The sequence below is a fragment of the Pseudophryne corroboree genome, chromosome 11 (genome assembly GCF_028390025.1).
Source record: "Pseudophryne corroboree isolate aPseCor3 chromosome 11, aPseCor3.hap2, whole genome shotgun sequence".
NCBI classification, from domain to species: domain Eukaryota; kingdom Metazoa; phylum Chordata; class Amphibia; order Anura; family Myobatrachidae; genus Pseudophryne; species Pseudophryne corroboree.
The window spans coordinates 262,913,991-262,935,486 of NC_086454.1; the positions used below are offsets into that span (position 1 = coordinate 262,913,991).

General features: G+C 45.1%; 1 protein-coding gene across 1 annotated transcript in view; it reads right to left on the minus strand.

Moving 5' to 3' along the window:
• CDYL2 (chromodomain Y like 2) overlaps window positions 1-21,496 on the minus strand; it is a 244,481-nt gene that overhangs the window by 20,283 nt on the left and 202,702 nt on the right. The window contains exon 3 of the mRNA XM_063945371.1: window positions 16,578-16,795. Within this exon, the coding sequence (XP_063801441.1) occupies window positions 16,578-16,795 (218 nt within the window). The remainder of the gene's footprint in view (window positions 1-16,577; window positions 16,796-21,496) is intronic.

Sequence of the window (21,496 nt, forward strand, 5' to 3'; positions counted from 1 at the left end):
CAACATCTTCCTCCCCTCTCCTAAGCCCTACACTGGCATTCACACCCCTTCAGAACTCAACTCAAGCTTCTCGCAATCACTTACAAAGTGCTTACCTAAACCACTTCCATTTACATCTCTGACCTTAACTCCCTTCACACGCCAGACAATCCTCTTTGCACCACTCCCCCCTCCAAGATTTTCCCTGTTCTGCTTCCTACCTCTGGAACTCTCTTCCTATCAGACTCTGCATCTCTCTACACAATTTCAAACAGCTTTTAAGACCCACTTCATCAAAACCACCCATGGCTCATCCTAACCCTCTGTACCATTTTAACGGTCTACATCATCTGTGACACCTGTGTCTGTCTGCCCCTCCCCTTTAGAATGTAAGCAGTCACCAGCAGTACTCTCTATCCTTATGTGATTTTTCTTTCCTTACTTATGCCATAATTTACTCCATGCTCCCTACAATGGCACATAACCCTTGGTCTCTACAACTCTGCTGCTTGAGTGTTATGACAACTGATGCAGCAAAGTTTATATACCATGTACATGTCCTGTATTGTTTTGCACTATAAGTAATTGCTTTCTTGTTCTGCTCATTTATTTATGTAATTTGGTACTGCAGAAGTCTTCTGGTGCCATATAAAGGATAAAAATAATCTTAATTCTACTAATCAGCTGTCAACATTCCACAATTTCGATATTGCCAGCAATGTGAATCCTGACATTCTTCGGCAGGGTCCACAGATTATCCACAGGATAACATTGGGATATGAGATAGTAACAGCGGATTGGCACCAAACGATCAAAGCTTTCAGCCTCCCAGCATGCAACGGGCCCATCCCTATATCCCCGCCTCCTGGCTCAGGCACATTAGTTTTCTGTTTGGTGCAGCAGGAGCTGGACCATGGTCAATGGGCTGCTGGTTTTTAGCAGCCATAAGCATTTTTATTTTAATTTTAAAGTCTTACTATGTTTTTTTGAGCGATCTTTCTAAAAAGCATCTTATACGTATCTTGGAAAGAGTTGCTCCAACAAATCTGCGCTGGGTCACGACAAAACTTACCCACGTGTACAGTGCTGTTTCGGCGGGCGTCTGTGTAGGATGTCCTAGCAAGTCCAGCAGACATTACCAGGCACGGGGAGAAGGTAAGGAATCGGTTCCGCTTAGTAGGGTAAACGCAAGCCACAGCCGAACTGTTTCGGGATGGAGACTACCAAACCGTCGCTGATGCGGCTGCCACCTCAGGTGCACCAGCGCTAGGCCTCAGGGATCATAGGCTCCAGGGGTAGTAGGAGACCATGATCCCTAGGGCTGATGTCAGCAGTGGGGAGTAAGACGCTCCCTTGGTCGCCCCTCCCCCTGGACCAGTTTCCTCTGAGTTTCCCGCTTCCGTCTGAGACGCTGTGTATCAAAAAGGACCCAGTCGCAATATAGGTGGCTGTGTGGCTGGTGCGTCAGTATTCACTTGGGAGTCTGTCTTCACTGTAGGTTCACGAGGCGATTGTGTACACAAATAGGGTCTGGATCCACTCAGCGTTCACTAACGTATTGATTGATCCTGGAAGCGGCGTTATCCTCTTCTGGCTGGGGACTGTTTAAAAAGGGAGGTGGCTCCCAAGGTAGAGACGCATGTCATTCGATTGGTGCAAAAATCTACATTACCTCTTCCTTCAACATCATTAAAAGAAGTCACGGATAGGAAAATAGATGGTTTTCTAAAAACCATTTTCTCTTTGTATGGGGCAATTGTAAGACCACCCATGGCTTCAGCCTGGATGGCAAAAGCAGTGGCAGCTTGGGATGATGCACTGGATGATGATCTTTCAACAGCATCTAGAGAGCAAAAATCCCATATTGCACATATCAAACAGGCGGCTGTTTTTATGGAAGAAGCAGCTTTGAATATGGGTACAGTTACCTCTCAGGCATCAGACTCAGCAGTAGAAGCTCGCAGAGCAGTTTGGCTACGTACATGGACAGCAGACTCAGAGTCCAAGAAGGTTCTGGACTCTTTGCCTTTTACTGGAGATATTTATTTGGTAAATAAACAGTATTTGGGATTCAGAAGCAGATTCCAAGAAAGTACAGTTTACTTCCACACACAAATCCAAACCTAGATTTCCAGCTTTTCGGCCCTTTCAGACTCAAGGAAAAGCAAAAGGAAAGGGTTAAGGCAAACAGTCTCAATCTGACAAATCTGGTAAGACTAAAAAGCATTGGGCTACCAGAGGACCGGCTTCCAAATCAGAAGAAACCCCAGGGTGGGAGGCAGACTTCTTCAGTTTGAATAGATCTGGCAGCAGTGTACCACAGATGCCTGGGTGCAAGAAGCGGTATCTCACGGTTATGCGTTTTATTTCAAGAAACATCCTCCTCAAAGGTTTTTTTGTACCAGCCCGTCTTCAGTGGAAACGAAGGCCAGGGCTTTGCAAGAGGCAGTTAAGAAGTTGCTTCAGTCAGGAGTGATAATTCTAGTTCTTCCTGCACAATGAGGACAGGGTTTTTTTTTTTATTTCAACATGTTTCTAGTCCAGAAGCCAAATGGGTCGTTCCGGCCCATACGCAATCTCAAACTGCTGAACAAGTATATTTGGGTGCCTCGGCTTCATATGGAGACTTTACATTCCATTATTTTGGCCATGGAGCTGAAGGATTTTATGGTATCCCTGGATATCCAGGATGCTTACCTACATGTTCCTATAGAACTGTCCCATCAGCGCTATCTCAGGTTTGCTATACTCCAGCATCATTTTCAGTTTCAGGCCTGATAGAGTCCGTTATCTACCTTTTAACATTAGCTATATACTAATACCGTGTAGCCGTAATGGCCGCTAAACCACGTGCACGTGCTACGCCCTCCGTACGCTATTTGCGTATGAAGGCCTCGCACGTGGTACGCAAATCACGTACACACGCTACGCTGGGTGTATGGAATACACACAGCGAGCGTACACACAGACAGTACTTTTATAAACTTTAAACACAGAGCCTGATTATACTGTAAGTCTTAGTATTGAGATACTGCAATGATATACCACTGGTTAACCTGGATATTTAAGCAAGCTGTTTGAGATACACTGAAACCCTTTGTACTAGCTAGAGAAACACAGACACCCTGCTGAGGTTCCAAAACCTTTACTAACGAGATTTAGTTATGTAAAAAGGGAAAAATACAGTTAATATCTTATACACTACAGACTAACATCAATACCTAAACATGATAACTACACATATACAATATACAACAGTTTAACAATAACAGAGAGAGAGAGAGAGAGAGTATGGCAAATACAAACAGAGAACAAGTTGGTTACAGAGAAAAACTTACACACTGGGGAATGATCGCTGCGCAGTCCTGGTCACCAGCTCCATAGTTAGTCAGTGATGAAAACCTTTTGTGGAGAGTAGACTGAGCTGGTCCAGTCTGGCTGTTCCTTATATACACTGCATACAGTACACTACAAAGGGACCTATATCTCATTGTTCATTGGACACAGGAATCTGTCTTCACATTACAACAAAAGGTCATAGGTTTGTTTGAACAGGTGGGCTGTGACTATTCCAGACTGCTCAGGTGGGAGGGAATCTCAGGATTCCCACCACATGGACAATGAACCGCAAATACAGTAAATGTCCAGAAACTATTTATAGACATAACTATACGCAGGAGCAATTAATCTGTCCCTAACCAGCACCGGATTGTTTCTAATAAAATACTCTTCGGTTAGGTACCAAACACCATCACTCAGACCCTATCTGACCCTTCGTATCATGCAAAGAGGAATTCCTTTGTTCATGAACCAGTTACACTAAACATACTTACAGATATTATTAAAGAGACCATAACATACAAAATACACTATTTGGATTAACTATGTGACAATCGAGTCGCCCGCCAGACGCACACAAACTCTACCGTAAATGCACATACCACGCGCCTGAACGCACGACCGTGGAGGCGCCGTCACGCAACTGCGAATATGCGCACGCACGAGAATGTGCACGTGCAGCGGGCAAGCGCATGGGGTTAATATATGGCAACGTGCAGCATGATATTTTTCGACTTTGACAGGCCCTACCATTTAGACTGGCCACAGCTCCCAGAGTATTCACCAAAATTACGGTGGTAATAGCAGCTTATCTCCATCAGCAGGGAATAAGGATTTTTCCATACCTCGATTATTTATTAATCCTGGCACAATCTCAGGAATTACTTCAGTGTCATCTGCAACAGACAATAGCCTCTCTGCAGAGACACGGTTGGCTCATAAGTCGGGCAAAGTAGTCCCGGGTTCCGTTACAACGGATGACTCATTTGGGGGCTGTGCTGGATACAGGTCTTCAGAGAGTAATTCTACCTCTGAACAAAATATCCAAAATTCAGTCAAGGACTGAGGAGCTGCTACACAGTCAAAGGGTATCCATTCATGCCGCAATGTGTGTGATGGGGTTGATGGTGGCGACATTCGACATGGTGTAGTATGCTCAGTTCCACTCGTGGCCTCTGAAACATCTGTTCCTTTCCAAATGGAATGGTTTTCATCAGACAATAAAAACACAGACAATGATCCTTCCTCTGGAAGTAAGGAGGGCATTAGTCTGGTGGCTAGAGACATCCCATCTGGACAAAGGGAGACCCTTTTAGATATCAGATTGGGAAATTCTGACAACAGATGCCAGTCGTCAGGGCTGTGAAGCAGTGTCAGGAAGAAGTTGCTTCCAAGGGCAGTGGACCAAGGAAGAAAGTTGCCTGCCAATAAATATATTGGAACTTCGGGCTATATATAGCACTTATTCAGGCAAAGGACATCCCTCAGGGGAAACCAGTTCAGATCCGCTCGGACAATGCAATAGCAGTAGCGTACCTCAACCATCAGGGAGGAACTCACAGCCAAAAAGCAATGGAGGAGGTAAGTCACACGTTAAAGTGGGCAGAACGTCATCATTCAGCCTTGTCCGCAGTATTCATTACGGGAGTTCTAAACTGGGAAGCGGATTTTCGACATGCCATTCATGTAAATGAATGGGCTTTACACCTGAGATCTTCGAAACTGTGGTAGACAAGTGGGGGTTACTGGAGATAGATCTCATGGTGTCCCGTCAGAACAACAAAGTTCCCACATACGGGTCAAGGATCCCAAAGCGACCTTTGTGGATGCCCTGTCAGTGAGATGGGACTTTCGTCTGGCCTATGTGTTTCCACCAATTTCGCATCACCCTGTTACGCAGGGTGATGCGAAAGGCAAAACAAGGAAAGGGCGCCGTGATACTAATAGCTCTGAATTGGCCCAGAAGACATTGGTACACAGATCTGCAGAGGATGTCGATGGATGCTCCATTCCTACTCCCTCAACGTCCAGATCTACTGTCTCAGGGTCCTTGCTATCACAAGCTCCTGGATCGACTGTCTTTGACAGCGTGGCTCTTGAGAATTCCATCCTGAAAGCAAGAGGATTCTCACAACAGGTAATTCAAACAATGCTCAGAGCAAATAAACCTTTCTCAGCTCGCATTTATCACCGAATATGGCAAGCCTAAATTCAATGGTGCAGTGACTGGAAATTTGACCCTAGGTCTTTCAGAGTTTCCAGAGTCTTCCTTCAGGCAGGAATGGACAAAGGTCTACGGGTGGCTTCCTTGAGAGTGCAAGTGTCAGCATTGACTGTATGGTTCCAAAAGAAAATTGCTAACCAACAGGATGTGCGCACTTTTTTCCAGGTAATGCTGCACAGTCAACCTCCTTTTGTTCCTCCTACAGTGCCTTGGGACTTAAGTTTAGTCCTAAAGGCCCTTAAAGTTGCCCCATTTGAATCACTAAAATGGTCTTCCATTAACACATTCATTAGACATTATGCCTTGATGCCTTTGCCTCTCAGGTCGCTGAATTTGGGCGAAGGATTCTCCTGTCCAATCAGGAGCGTCCCCACCACTAAATTGCTTTGGGACATCCCAATGTTATCCTGTGGATAACCTGTGGACCGTGCTGGAGAAATAATCGTCGTGGTAGACTTACCGTTGATAACACTATTTTTCCTAAGTCCACAGGATCCATAGGGATCCCACCCTGACACACCTGATTTGAGGATCCTTTCACTCACTAACCTTTTCCTTCTTGTATGGAAGAGTGTGCATGTGTGTTCTTCTCGCCTGATTAGGGCTGTCTATGATGCTCCTGCCTTGAGCTTTGGAAAAACATCTGATTTGACTGAGCCAGGAGACAGGGGTATAGGGACGGGCCCATTGCATGCTGGGAGGCCGAAAGCTTTGATCGTTTGGTGCCAGTCCGCTGTCGCTACCTCATATCCCAATGTTATCCTGTGGATTATGTGGACAATACTTCCAAAACGTCAGTCGCAGGTTGTTAAATTAATTAATTGAGCAAATAATATCAGTGAGCAAATATTATAGCATGGTCAGGAGTCATGAGATATCGTGGTAAGCAATGCTGCCATACAGTACTGAGGTCATGGGTTAAAATGCAGTCGATGGCCCCATCTGTGTGATGTTTGTATGTTCTCTCCGTGCTTACACATTTCCCCCTGGTGCTCTGTTTTCATCCCATATCTCCCAAAAACAATCAAAAGGTAGTAGGTTAAAACAAAATGTAAGGCTATTATGTGCACAGTACACTTGTACAGGGTGTTTCAGAAAAAAAATAACTGATACTTGTATGTGTATCTTGTGCATCTTATGTGCTACAGTAGACAATGAGTGACAGCCAATATGCCACAGTATGCCACCCATGAATGTGCATGGTGTGTGGAACATCACTTACGAAGTTACAGGACAGGACGGAATGGAGGGCCTTCCCTGGCATCCTTAACAACTGGGTTCCAGGACAATTTCCAGAGACCTGCACCACCAAACTATCCTGTCTTGGGTGGAAATGTTCAGCAAAACAGGGTTTGTGGCTAGTCATAATCGAGGACGTTCTGACAGACCCCACAGCACCACGAGCAATGTGTGAGGACGAAAAAGTTTGTTACTTTTTTTTTTTAGTTTTTTTAAAACACCATGGCATAAGAAAGTGATAAACCAGTGATATGTGCAATGTGTTAAAGGCACCAGCCAATCAGATCCTAACTATTAATTTACATATTGGAGCTGATTGACTGGTGGCTTTATCACCTTGCACATATCACTGGTTTATCACTTCCTTATGCCTTCTCCAAGTTAATACATCAGCCCCCCTGTATGTTATAGAATTATTTTAGACTGTAAGATCCAATGAGACAAGGAATGATATGAATAACAAATAGTGGGGCAGATGTATTAACCTGGAGAAGGAATAAGGAAGTGATAAACCAGTGATATGTGCAAGGTGATAAACGCACCAGCCAATCAGCTCCAATAATAGGATTTTGGTACTTACCAGGTAAATCCTTTTCTTTGAATCCATAGGGGGCACTGGAGTACTCTTGGGATATGGACGGCCTCCGCAGGTACAGGGCACTGAATATTCAAATTTAGAACTCTCCACCTCTCCATATCTACCTCAGTGTTTTTTACTGAACCGAACAGGAGCTAGAGAGGTTGACAATGGAGAATTACATATAACATAACTGACAACAATAAAGTTGACACATAACGTTACTGACAACTAAACAGTTGACACCATAACCAGCACTTGATAATTTGAACCAGTCGGTGAGAGTGTGAAACCATAAGATCCCCTGAACTTACCACAAACCAGGTAAAACTGCTCTGGGTGGGCGTCCAGTGCCCCCTATGGATTCAAAGAAAAGGATTTACCTGTAAGTACCAAAATCCTATTTTCTTTTTCATCCACTAGGGGTCACTGGAGTACTCTTGGGACGTACCAAAGCTTCCCCCGTGGGCGGGAGAGCTGTTTAGCACCTGTAACACTAGGCGGCCAAAGCTAGATGCTGATGCCGCAAACGTATCAAACTGTTAAAAGCGCACAAACGTGTGCACTGAAGACCATGTAGCCGCACGGCAAAGCTGCATCGTAGAAGCTCCACGACCAGCTGCCCATGAAGTTCCCACAGAATGTGTGGAATGAGCTGTTACTGATGTAGGCGGCTGTAACCTAGCATGAAGGTAAGCCTGACGTATGGTCAGTTTTAACCATCTGGATAAGGTCAGCGTAGAAGCCGGCCAACCCATCTTAGCAGCATCATAGAGAACAAACAACGTATCCGTCTTACGAACAGTATACGTTCGGAATACAAACGCGCAGTGCGCGTACCACATCTAAAGTTCCTGAATCTCCTGTTAACACAGGAACTACTATTGGTTGATTGATGTGAAAAGATGACACTACCATTGGTAAGAAAGCGGGATTCGTCCAAAGTTCCGCTGTGTCATCATGAAACACCAAATACGGTGAGCAAAATTGTTTTCCAAGTGAGAAACTTAATATCCACTTGTTGTGAGGGTTCAAAATATGAAGACTTTAAGAAATCTAAAACCAGATTCAAGTCCCATGGTGCTGTAGGTGGAACGAATGGAGGCTGTACTCTTAGGACACCTTTGCAGAAAAGTGTGTACAGACGGCAATAGAGCCAATCGTCTTTGAAAGTAATTTGACAAAGCAGATACCTGCACTTTTAGTGTAGATAAACGCAGTCCTCCATCTAACCCCGTCTGTAGAAATAACAAAAGACGGAATAACTTGAAAGATGATGTCGGAAACTTCCGAGCTTCACACCAACCTATATAGGCACGCCAAATACTGTAATAATGAGCTGCCGTAACCGGCTTCCTAGCTCGTAACATGGTTGGTATAACCGAATCTGGAATGCCCTCTCTACTTAAGAGGGCGGTCTCAACAGCCACCCCGTCAAACGCAGCCGCTCTAAATCGGGGTAAAGGAACGGACCCTGTTGTAACCGGTCCGGACGTAGTGGGAGCGGCCAAGGATCGTCTGCGAGTAGTCCGCGGTGATCCAAGAACCAAGCTCTCCGAGGCCAATGAGGCGCCACTAGTATGACTGTGACTGACTCTCTTTTGATTCGTTTTAGCAACAGAGGGAGCAGCGGAAATGGTGGAACCAGATACACGAGGCTGTGCGGCCACGCAATTGTGAGAGCATCCACCGTCACTGCCTTTGGATCTTGCGTTCTGGACACATACTGGGGCGTTTGGTGATTGTGGCGAGATGCCATCAGGTCCACTTGAGGGTAACCCCACCTCTGGACCAACATGTGAAACACCTCTGGATTCAATGCCCATTCTCCTGGATGAAAATCCCGACGGCTGAGATAATCCTCCTCCCAGTTGTCCACTCCCGGAATGAAATCTGCCGACAATATCACTTGGTGATGCTCGGCCCAATCAAGGATTCGAGCTACTTCCCGCATTGCCATGCGGCTTCTCTTTCCTCCTTGTTTGTAGATGTACGCGACTGCCGTCGCGTTGTCTGACTGCACCTGGACAGGCTGAGACTGAAGTATGTGCACTGCTTGTCGCAGCGCATTGTAAATTGGCCGGAGTTCCAGGACAGTTATAGACAGCAATCTTTCGTGATCCGCCCAGAGACCCTGGAGCTGATAATTTTGAACTACAGTTCCCCAACCTCTGAGACTCGCGTCCGTCGTTAGAATTATCCAATTCCAGGCGCCGAACCGTTTCTCTGCGGTTAGATTGTGTACTTTGAGCCACCAGAGTAGAGAGACTCTGGCCCGTGGCAACAACCGCACCCTGTGGTGAATCTGCAGATGCGAGCCCGACCACTGTGCGAGCACATCCAGTTGAAAAGGACGTGAGTGAAATCTTCCGAACCGAAGCGCTTCGAAAGCCGCCACCATGGTGCCTAAGAGGCGAATGCACAAATGTACCGAGACTGTGCGTGGCTTGAGCACTAATCCTACCAGATGACGAATGATCTGTACTTTCTGTTCTGGTAGGTAAATTCTCTGATTTACCGCATGGAGGGTATACCTAGGAATTGCAGTCGTTGAGACGGAATCAGATGTGATGTCTTGAAGTTGACAATCCAACCGTGCTGAACTAGTACATCGTACGTCAGCAACGCATGTAGGACGAACATCTGTTGAGACGGAGCTTTGATGAGCAGATCGTCCAAGTACGGAACTATTATCCCTACCAGGGATCTGAGATGTTTGGTGAATACCCGAGGCGCTGACGAGAGGCCAAACGGTAGAGCCTGAAACTGGTAATGGTTTTGCCGTATTGCAAACCGCAAGCACCTCTGATGAGGTGGCCAAATCGGAATGTGTAAGTACACATCCTGGAGATCCAGCGCAATCATGAATACCTGTGGCTCTAAACCTGCAATTACTGACCGCAGAGATTCCATCTTGAATCTGTAGTAAGTGACGTACTGATTGAGGCCCTTCAAGTTCAATATTGGCCTGACCGAGCCCTCCGGCTTTGGTACCTACAAACAGACTGGAATAATAACCCTGACCTTGTTGGTGTACAGGGACCGGAATCAAAACTGCTGACTCCAGCAGGGACGGAATGGCAATTTGCCGAACCGCCCTCTTGTCGTCCGACACAGGCAGTCCGGTCTTGGTCTTGAAAAACCGCAGTGGCGGGAGACAGTCAAACTCTATCTTGTAACCTTTAAACACTAAATTGCGGATCCACCCATCTGTGGACATCTGGAACCACGCCAAATGGAACGTCTGAAGGCGTGCTCCCACAAGTGGAGATCCAAGATGGGCTGGGAGTCCGTCATGCCACTGGCTTGTCGGTGACCTTAGCGCATTGACGACTGGCGTCGGTTTGTTGGAACCACGCCCTCGTCTACCGGGCATGGCTGGTCCTCTACCACGGCCTCGAAAGGGCTGAGGCCGAAAGGATTTGAACGCCGGGCCCAAGTATTTCCGTCTAGGTACCGTTGGAGGCAATGGTAAGAAAATCGACTTACCTCCCGTGGCCTCAGCAATCCATTTGTCCAATTCAGGACCAAACAACTTCTCGCCACCGTAAGATAACGCCTCTATACCTTTTTTGACCTCCGCTTGCCAAGAGCGCAGCCAGAGTGCTCGTCGTGCTGTAACTAGCGACGATGAAAGGCGAGAAGTGAGCTGTCAGACGTCAGTAGAAGCTGTACATAGATAATCAGCAGCTTCCCAGATTTGTTCAGCGAGAAGTATAAGGTGATCCATGTAGGGCAGACTTAAGTTCTGTTATCCATACCATCAGCGCCTTAGTAACCCAAATGCCAACCAACCCAGGTCTAAGCAACACTCCTGCTGCTATATACATGGATTTTAGCATAGCTTCTATTTTACTGTCTGAAGGGTCTTTAAGCGTAGTATCGTTGGTACTGGTATGGTTAATTTCTGAGTAAGTTTAGACACAGATGAATCCACCAATGGCGGATTCTCCCATGTAGCTGTCACAGCCTCTGGAAACGGGTAACTAGTGCGAGGTATAGAAAACCGTTTATCCGGATTCTGTCGCGTTTCCAGTAACATCTTATTAAGAGATCCCGAAACAGGAAAACACATCGGAGTCCTCTGCCGTTTAGCAAAGACGACTTCATTATTTGTCAGAGGCTCCTCAGTTTCCGTAAACTTCAGAGACTGATGCACCGCTCGGATGAGATTATCAATACCTGGGCTGGCAAAATCTTCACTAGCTGACTGCTGTCTTGCGCACTGAGGTCTGGCCTAGAATCGTCAGAATGCAACATAGCAGAAACTGGTAAATCATAAGACAAATGAAATTTATCCCCATTACCCAAAATGGACTTGGATTTTTGGCAAGGCTGAGACCCCTCCGGTAGTTCTAGCGGTCTCACCCTAGACTCAGATCTTGCCGCCTCCAGCTCCTGTCGAGCGGCGGCCAATTCTGATTGCAATCCAGCCATGACATCCGCTAGCGCAGCCCATGGCGGGTCCGGGGATGAAACTGGTTTTGAAACCGGAGCAGAAATTGTATTCGTAGCTGAATCCACAAAACATACTGTACATGTGGCATTGTTACAGACATGGCAGGGAAACTGCTTTTTTGGTTTTGCTGGTGCCTTACTCATTATGCAGACAGACAATACAATACAATACACAAAGACAGACAACTTGCACGACTCAGTAAAATAGTACTAAGGTGTGTCCATATATATATATATATATATATATATATATATATATATACATATATATATCTGGCCAAGAGCAGTGCACGTGGCCACTACTATATGAAACCTGATCCCAAATTCCCACTAACACCCCTGCGCCTCCAGTGGAGTAGAGATGTAGGACAGGAACGTTCTGGAATCACAACAGGAAGACAGGAAGCATGGTTAAAATGGCTGCCATGCCTCACAGCGCAGGGTATATTTAACAAGTGCAGCAAACCCGGTAATATAGGCTTAACAGCCTATGTCATTAATGCTGTCACCCTCTTTTTGCAGCGCTCCGCTAAAGTGTATCCTTTCCCCCCTTCTGCTCCCTCCCCTGTGGCCCGTGTACCGCTGTCTGAGCGGGAGTTACCGGGGAGCGGGTCCGCGATCGGGTGCAGGGAGCCGGGGAGCGCTGTAATGGAGAGCGGTCCTGCAGCGGCGGCCGGCGGGTGTGAGCGGCGGCCGGCGGGGTAGCGGCGGAGGAGCGCGGCGCTGATCGGAGCGGTTGCCGGGGCGGCCAGTTAGGAGAGGCGGGTGCGGGCGCAGCGGCGCCGGCTCTGAACATTGTCCCCACACAGCGGGGCGGCAGCGTGCTCTGAACGCCCCGTCCCCCCAGCATACCTGACTCCAGAAGCGATGGCTGTGACGGGGCTTCTATCTGTAAGCTCCGTCCAGCTGTAGCAGCAGGCTTGTGAGCTGCGTGTGGCTGTGAGGGTGCTCTTTGCGAGGACCGACACGCCATGCGCTGCTCCGTGCAGCGGCACTATCCCGGACCCACGTTTTTACAGAAACTGGGAAGGGGTGTGCTTAAGTTGTAAAAAATAAAAATAAAAATGAAAAATTAAAATCAAAATAAAAAAATATTCACAAAGTGTGGCAGCCCCACACCAGCCCTGTTGCTCCGATGAGCACAGAAGAAACACTGAGGTACTCTGGGATATGGAGGGGTGGAGAGTTCTAAATTTGAATATTCAGTGCCCTGTTCCTGCGGAGGCCGTCCATATCCCAAGAGTACTCCAGTGACCCCTAGTGGATGAAAAAGAAATGTAGATTTAAGTTAGGAGCTGATTGGCTGGTGCATTTATCACCTTGCACATATCACTGGTTTATCACTTCCTTATGCCTTCTCCAGGTTAATAAATCTGCCCCATTCTCTGTACATACCTGCATAAATTGGTGGTGCTAGCGAAATAAATTAGACTGTATAAAATTGGATCAAGGATACAAAATATGTATTTCTGTTTCAAATTATTATAAATATAATTTATTTATTTTTACACCAAGAAAATTTGGAACTGCAGAGTTTTGTACTGCTATGAAATGACTACAGGTGTGTACCCATACACCAATCCCCAAATAGCTCCAAATAACCTGGTACGCGTGGCGGGGGCTTTGTGACTCACGGTAGTTATGCCAAGCATCACGCCAGAAATGCATCTTATTGACATCACTAATGTGACAAACATACAATGCAGGGGTACACTGATTACGGACAACGGTTTATCATGTGCTTCTGTGTGCGGATGAGTCCCTAATCTTGGTAAAAAGTAAGTGGTCCAACAAAAGTGAGCCTCGCCATGTGTCATTGTTCCTTATTCTACAAATTTATACCAATTCCTTAGCAACAAAACTAACCCTAAGTACACAGGACTCTATAAGGGAATTTGAATGCGGCTGCGATGAGAAGATGACTCAAAATTCAGGAAAAAGTACTCAAACTATGGGAGTCACATCCCAGGCGGAGCTTGTTGTGCCAGGTGCCTTGTCCTACTGTATATGGCACAAAAAGGATAGGTGTGAACTTTGAACTACACTAAGTATTTCTAAGGCCAGAATGACTACTATTATGGCTCCTTTAAGTTAAATTAGTCTCAAACTATTTAAAACTTATTTTTTTCTTTTAAAGACCATGTGGCAATATGATGGGTCATAAAATTACCAGATTTGGAAACTGAAGATAAATTGCTGAACATACTTAACAGCGATTTTATTTATACATTTCTCTGTCCCAGAGGGTACAACAGCTTTCCCTTTTTGATAGGAAAGCAATTATAAGATCATGAAAACTGACATTAAAAAAATTACAAAACTTAACAATTAATGTTCAACTGTAAGTAATAATTTACTGAATAAATAGTAGATCCCTGGAACAAAGCACCTGTTAATGTATTGTTAGCAGCTTTCGTCTAAAAGAATTGTAATTTTGTCAGAATACAATAGGAGCGCTAACGATGTAGGTTAAAAGGTTACTAATATAAATAGGATAATAGTGTCAAATCTGATTAAGGTATATGCACAGGGAGATTTAAAATAAAAATTATAAAAATAACAAATTAAAATAAATATAAAAAATAAAGAGAAGGAGGAGGAAAAGCTATAAGCGTTGGAACAGACTCGCATACTAAAGGTAAATTACTTTGGGTTCGAACATTAATTTAACCACCCAAATGCAATGATATATATACAGGGTGTTTCAAAAAGATGGCCCTGTATCTCTTAAACCACAAACCGCCAATGAATGAAACTCTTACCACTTGGAAGGGGCGGAGCACAGCGTTTCAAATGACTACCACTAGATGTCTGTCCCAGCGCACTAACAGCCCCTAGCCTCAGTCGTTCAGAAGATGGCACCCCCGCAACATAAGGCGTTTTGCTTTCTGCAGTTCAGCAAGACTGAATACGTAACTGTGGGGCAGTGTGCGTTTCAACTGCGTTTAGGCACTGGTCCGCCAAAACCAAAGAGCATTCGCCGTTTGTTCAGACACTGAGGAAACAAGCGGTTTATGTAAGTGGAAGAGCACAGTGTGACCCCGCACTTCAGAGAAAACATGAGGAGAACTCAAGAAAGCTTTGTGCGTAGCCCGCGCGAGTCCACTTGTCGTGCCAGCAGAGAACTTGCGATTGAGGCCATACCGGTTGAAACTGGTACAGGCTCTTCGTGCAGGTGACAAAGGAAAGCATGTCGAATTTAGTTATGCAATATTACAGAACATGAAAGATGACAGCTTCTTACCGCGTTACATTTTTAGTGATGAAACAACATTTCATGTAAGATGTGAAGTTAATCATCACAATGTGCGCATATGGGGATTAGAGAATCTTCACAACACTGTAGAGCATGAGCGTGATTCCACGAAAGTGAACATATTTTGTGCCATTTCTAACAGAATGTTTTATGGCACTTTCTTAATCGAGGGAAACACTGTTACGGGGGAAACCTATCTCGAAATACTGCAGAACTGTCTCCACAACTTAAAGAAGATTCCGATTACTTTATTTTTCAGCAAGACGAAGCACCGCTAAATTGGCACCTGCAGGCTTGACGTTTTCCAAATGACACACTGACTCAACGTTGGATAGGTTGCATGGGACCCCAAGACTTGTCGCTATACACTTGGCCCCAAGATCCTAAGACATTACACCCTGCAAATTTTTCTTGTGGGGATACATCAAAGACCATGTTGTTGTGCAACAATTAGTGACTAATTTGAATGGCATCAAAAACAAAATCACGGCACAGTGACTTCAGTAGAGAAGACACTCTAAGGGGCACTTTAGACGAATTCAACTATTGTCATGATGTTGCTCAGACAGCATTTATAAAATATGAGAACTCATTAAACTGTCACGTTTTGTGTAATTGTAATGTGTTACCATCGTGCAATATACTGTATTGCTTTGAAATTGGGTCCATCTTTTTGAAACACCTTGTATATTTATATGATACACAGATACACACAAGGTACATCTACGTAGAGTGAAAAAGTCATATATTTTCACTCTATGTAAGCTGCTTCCGAACAAAACATAACACTCAATAATAATAATAAAATGTAATGTAATTTGTTAATGCTGTACTCCTAGCACATCTGAGAAACAGAGACACATAATTTATATAGACTCTGTTGAGCATCCCATATACACCGTGAACTGAATGTTCAACACATAAAGACACGTGGTGTGACGCCATACGGCAATAGGTGCTTGGCGCGACTAACACAGGATGGTGTAGCATGGCGCCTTTTTCTTTAAATTTTGCTACTTATTTATATGGGAGGCACAGCCGATAGGACCACTCAAATTGTACCAGTGACGATGGGTTGCGACTTTATCGACACAGGAATTAGTTTTAAAACAGTACAAAGTCACAGTTAAAGTAAAACGCAACTTGGCATGAGAATAAGATGCGGACGCCATATTGCAGCATTTCGTATACAGATTCAGACTTCGTCGCACACAGATATACAAATGTCATACATCAAACTGATCAGTGCAAGCTGGCAAAGTAGTATTGATGCTTCCAGTTGTTTTTTTACGCAAATAAGCTTTGGCCTAGTGTGCTGAAACACACTGATTGGGGCGACTGAAGCCATAGTGTATGAGGACACAGCTATATAATATTTACACATATATCAGTAATATAATTATCTTCATTTTAACATTCCAGCACCATGCAGGATATCATATCCATATTCCAATAAAATGAGACACCTTTGGCAAACACAGAGAAAATACATATGGTTCTCTTACATCAGGCGTCAAGGCATTGTTGTCGGACGTCTGACTGGACAGAAGTATATGAGTAAAGCCATCTTCTTTCCTCACGACAATGTCCCGGAATCGGCAGTTACTTTCGTTTTGACGGACACTGTATCTCAGTCTCTTATCGAAGACGTAGTCCTTGTCCAAATCTAGTTTCCGTTTCACAGGACTGTGTGGGCTCAATCCGCCATTTGTCAATGAATCTCCTTCAAATATATTTAAAAACATGATTTACAAAGAAGCCAAAATGTAAATAACATCAATTTTAAGGTACAAAAAATGTGCAAAATAAGAAGTAGGTAGTAGCTTTGATTTGGAATGTTCTTTTCTAACTACTGTAAGGTCTCCCCCCCCATTATTGCAGTGTTTCCCAACTTGGTCCGCTAGTCTTCTAAACAGTCCAGATTTTATGGACATCAAACTTGAGTGTAGGGGACTCAATGCCTCTATCTTTTTGATTAAACCAACAATGATCAAAGATATCCTTAGAAAACTGGATCATGCTTGACCACTCTTCAGGAAATTGGAGAAAAAGTATATATATTTTTTTCTTATAGATTTACTAGGTAAAAAAATTACTGAACTTGTTTCAAATTAAACTCAGAGCCATGTAGTCATGGCTGTGAGCCAATATTCATTGGAAAACCGATTATACCATTACCTACCAATAATTTACATTCCTATATCTATATCCATGTGGGAACTTTTGAGCTAGCTCCATTGTAGAGAACGACAGGTAGATTTAAAAAAATGCCCCTCTCCCCTGTGTCCTCCCCAGCTGACGTCATAAGATAAGCAATCTTTAAAAAATATAAAACCTCTAAAACGACACTAGTCAGAAACAGTGGGTTGCCATGGAGCATCGTAAAGAAAAGGAATTACAGTGAGCTTTTCCCTTACTACAATACTAAGAAATACATACCCTTTACTGGCGGCTGGGATCCCGACAGCGGGATCCCGGCCACCAGTATACAGGCAGCGGGGTGAGCGCTAGAAAGTCCCTTGTGAGCTCGGTGCGGGCACGGTGCATTTCACCGCCTGTCGACATTCCGGCATCGGCATTGTGATCACCGGGATCCCAACAGGCGGTCCGTGGTTGCCTCCTCAATACTCCACTGCAGTATTTGCAATGGAAAACCTAAGCAATATAATAAGTAGGGCAATAAAATACAAAAAAAAAAAAACACACATACAGTATGCTACAACATAAATAAAAAAATATTTTAAGTGGCTATTCAGTTCCGATAATAAATATAACTGATAATAACTGCAAAAAGTATGGGCTGATGTCCAGCCTGCTGAGTTGCAAAGCTGTTAAGAGGCCCAAGTCCTTTTAGCCCAAGAGGTTACCACCACTCAAGTAGAATGTGCTTTTACGATTTCCAGTTCTTTAGGTCCAATTTCTCTTGTATGTCTATGTGATTATTTAATTTATATATTTAGAAATCGCATTGAAGGGGCATGACCATTTTGAGATCCCATATGAACCACAAACAATTGTTCTTTATCCATACGATTGGGATATCTGTATATATTTATACCTATTGCTCTTACAAGATCCAGTAAATACAGCAATTGTTTTCATTTTCATTCACCGGATGGTAACACAATCTCCTGATATGAAATGCCGACCTTTGGCAGGAAAGTTGGATTGGCTCTCAGGACCACTACATTTTCAAAGATATTTAAAGAAGGTTATTTGCATCTAGTGCATGTAACTTTCCAACTGTTCTGGCAGGGGTAATTGTCACTATAAAAATAGGATTTGAATTACCTACTGGTAAATCCTTTTCTCATAGTCCGTAGACGATACTGGGGTCCATTTAGTACCATGGGGTATAGATGGGTCTACTAGGAGCCATGGGCACTTTAAGAATTTGATAGTGTGGGCTGTCTCCTCCCTTCATGCCCCTCCTACCAGACTCAGTCTAGAAAACTGTGCCCGAGGAGACGGACATACTTTGAGAGAAGGATATAAAGGATAGTGGTGAGATTCCGAACCAGCACACACAACAAGAGGAAAGCCATGCTAACCAAACTGGAAACATCAGCAGCAACGGCTGAACCTGAGTAACAGTGCAGGAAGAACGAAGCACTGGGCGGGCGCCCAGTATCCTCTAGGGACTACGAGAAAAGGATTTACCGGTAGGTAATTAAAATCCTATTTTCTCTTACGTCCTGGAGGATACTGGGTCCATTTAGATCCATGGGGATGTGTCAAAGCTCCTAAATCGGATGGGAGAGTGTTGAGGTTCCTGCAGAACTGATTGACCAAACTGAAGGTCCTCAGAGGCCAAAGTATCGAACTTGTAGAACTTAGCAAACGTGTTCGAACCAGACCAAGTAGCTGCTCGGTAAACCCGAGACACCCAGAGCAGCCACCCAGGAAGAACCCACCGACCTAGTAGAGTGGGCCCGTACAGATTTTGGACATGGCAAACTTGCCGTGGAATAAGCATGCTGGATAGTAAGTTTGATCCAGCGTGCAATAGTCTGATTAGAAGCAGGACACCCAATCTTATTGGGATCATAAAGAACAAACAGCGAGTCTGTCTTTATGTGATGAGCTGTTCTTTTCACATACACCTTCAAAACCCTCACAACGTCCAAAGACTTTGAAGTAGCAGAGGTGTTGGTGAGAACCGGAACCAAAATAGGTTGGTTGATGTGAAACGCAGACACCACCTTAGGAAGAAATTGCTGACGAGTTCTGAGTTCAGCTCTGTCCTCATGGAAAATTAAATAGGGACTTTTGTGAGACAAAGCTCCCAGCTCTGACACACGTCTTGCTGAAGCCAAGGCCAACAGTGTGACGGTCTTCCACATAAGATATTTTACGTCCACCTCCTGTAACGGCTCAAACCAGTCTGATTGGAGGAAATGCAGCACCACATCGAGATCCCAAGCTGCCATGGAGGCACGAAGGGAGGTTGAATGTGTAGAACACCTTTCAAGAATGTCTGGACCTCAGGGAGAGAAGCCAATTGTTTCTGAAAGAAAATGGACAAGGCCGAAATCTGGACTTTTATGGAGCCCAGTCGTAGGCCCACAATCACTCCAGCTTGTAGAAAAAGCAGAAAACGTCCCAGATGGAATTCCACAGCAGAAAATTTTCTGCTCACACACCAAGAGACGTATTTCTTCCAAATACCATGGTAATGCTTAGACGTTACCCCTTTCCTGGCTTGGATCATAGTCTGGATAACCTTGATAGGGATCCCTCTCCTGGCTAGAATCAGCCGTTCAACTTCCATGCCGTCAAACGTAGCCGCGGTAAGTCCTGATAGACGAACGGGCCCTGATGCAGAAGATCCTCGCGAAGATGTAGAGGCCGCGGATCTTTGAGGAGCATCTCCAGAAGGTCCGCGTACCAGGCCCTTCTCGGCCAGTCCTGAGCAATTATAATTGCTTGAACCCTTTCCTTTATTATTCTTTTTAGAATTCTTGGGATCAGAGGAAGTGGAGGATTCCAGAATGTTGATAGGAAGGACGACATCCTGATTTGACCATCTTCCTTGAAACTGCACCCCCTGAGTGACTGCTCCCCAACCTGAGGCTTGCGTCTGTGGTTAGCAGAATACAGTTCTGAATTCCAAACCTCCGAACCTCGACGAGGTGAGAAGTCTGTAGCCACCACAGAAGGGTGATCCTGGCTTTTGGCGACAGACGGATCCTCTGGTGCATGTGAAGAAGCGATCCGTACCATTTGTCCAACAGATCGAGCTGGAAGGGTCTTGCGTGAAAACTTCCGTATTGAAGAGCCTCGTAAGAGGCCACCATTTTCCCCAGAAGGCGAATGCACAGATGCACCGATATCCAGGTTGACTTCAGGACATCCCGAACCATCGACTGGATTACTCTTGCCTTTTCCAACGGAAAGAACACCTTCTGCAACTCTGTATCCAGTATCATTCCCAGGAATGGAAGCCTCCATGTTGGCTCAGATTTCGGAAGGTTCAGAATCCACCCATGATCCTGGAGAAGTTTGGTTGTGAGTGCAATGCTGTCCAGCAACCTTTCCCTGGACGGTGCTTTTATCAGGAGATCATCCAGGTACGGAATTATGTTCACTCCCTGTTTGCGGAGTAGAAACATCATCTCTGCCATCACTTTGGTGAACACCCTCAGTGCCGTGGAGAGACCAAATGGCAGGGCCTGGAACTGGTAATGACAGTCCTGCAGTGCAAACCGTAGAGAAGCCTGATGAGGCGGCCAGATCGGAATATGAAGGTATGCATCCTTGATATCCAGAGACACTAGGAATTCCCCCTCCTCCAGACCTGAGATCACCGCTCTCAGAGACTCCATCTTGAATTTGAACACTCGTAAGTACGGGTTCAACGACTTGAGGTTCAAAATCGGTCTTACCGAACCGTCCAGTTTCGGTACTACAAACAAGTTGGAATAGTACCCCTTGTTTAACTGATGTGGTGGAACTGGAACAATGACGTGAGTCTGTACCAGTTTTTGGATGGCATTTTGTAAAGTTATACTTGCCTCTTGTGAAACTAGTAAGCCTGATTTGAAGAATCTGTGAGGTGGGAGCTCTTGGAACTCCAGTCTGTAGACCTGGGAAATAAGATTTATGACCCAGGGATCCTGGCACGAATTTGACCAGATCTGACTGAAGAATTGTAGGCGTGCTCCCACCTGACAGCCTTCCAGGCACTGCGGTCCACCGTCATGCTGAAGGCTTTGAGGAAGCAGAGCCTGAGCTCTGTTCCTGAGCACCTGCTTTTGCTGGTTTGCGTGGTTTACCTCTTGCGCCGCTGGAGGACGAAGAAGCACCTCTGGATATGCCCTTGAACTTGGCCGTCCGAAAGGACTGTAATTTAGTAGCTGAATAAGTCTTCTTGGTTGGGGGGGCTGCAGAAGGCAGATACGTAGACTTACCAGCAGTAGCAGTG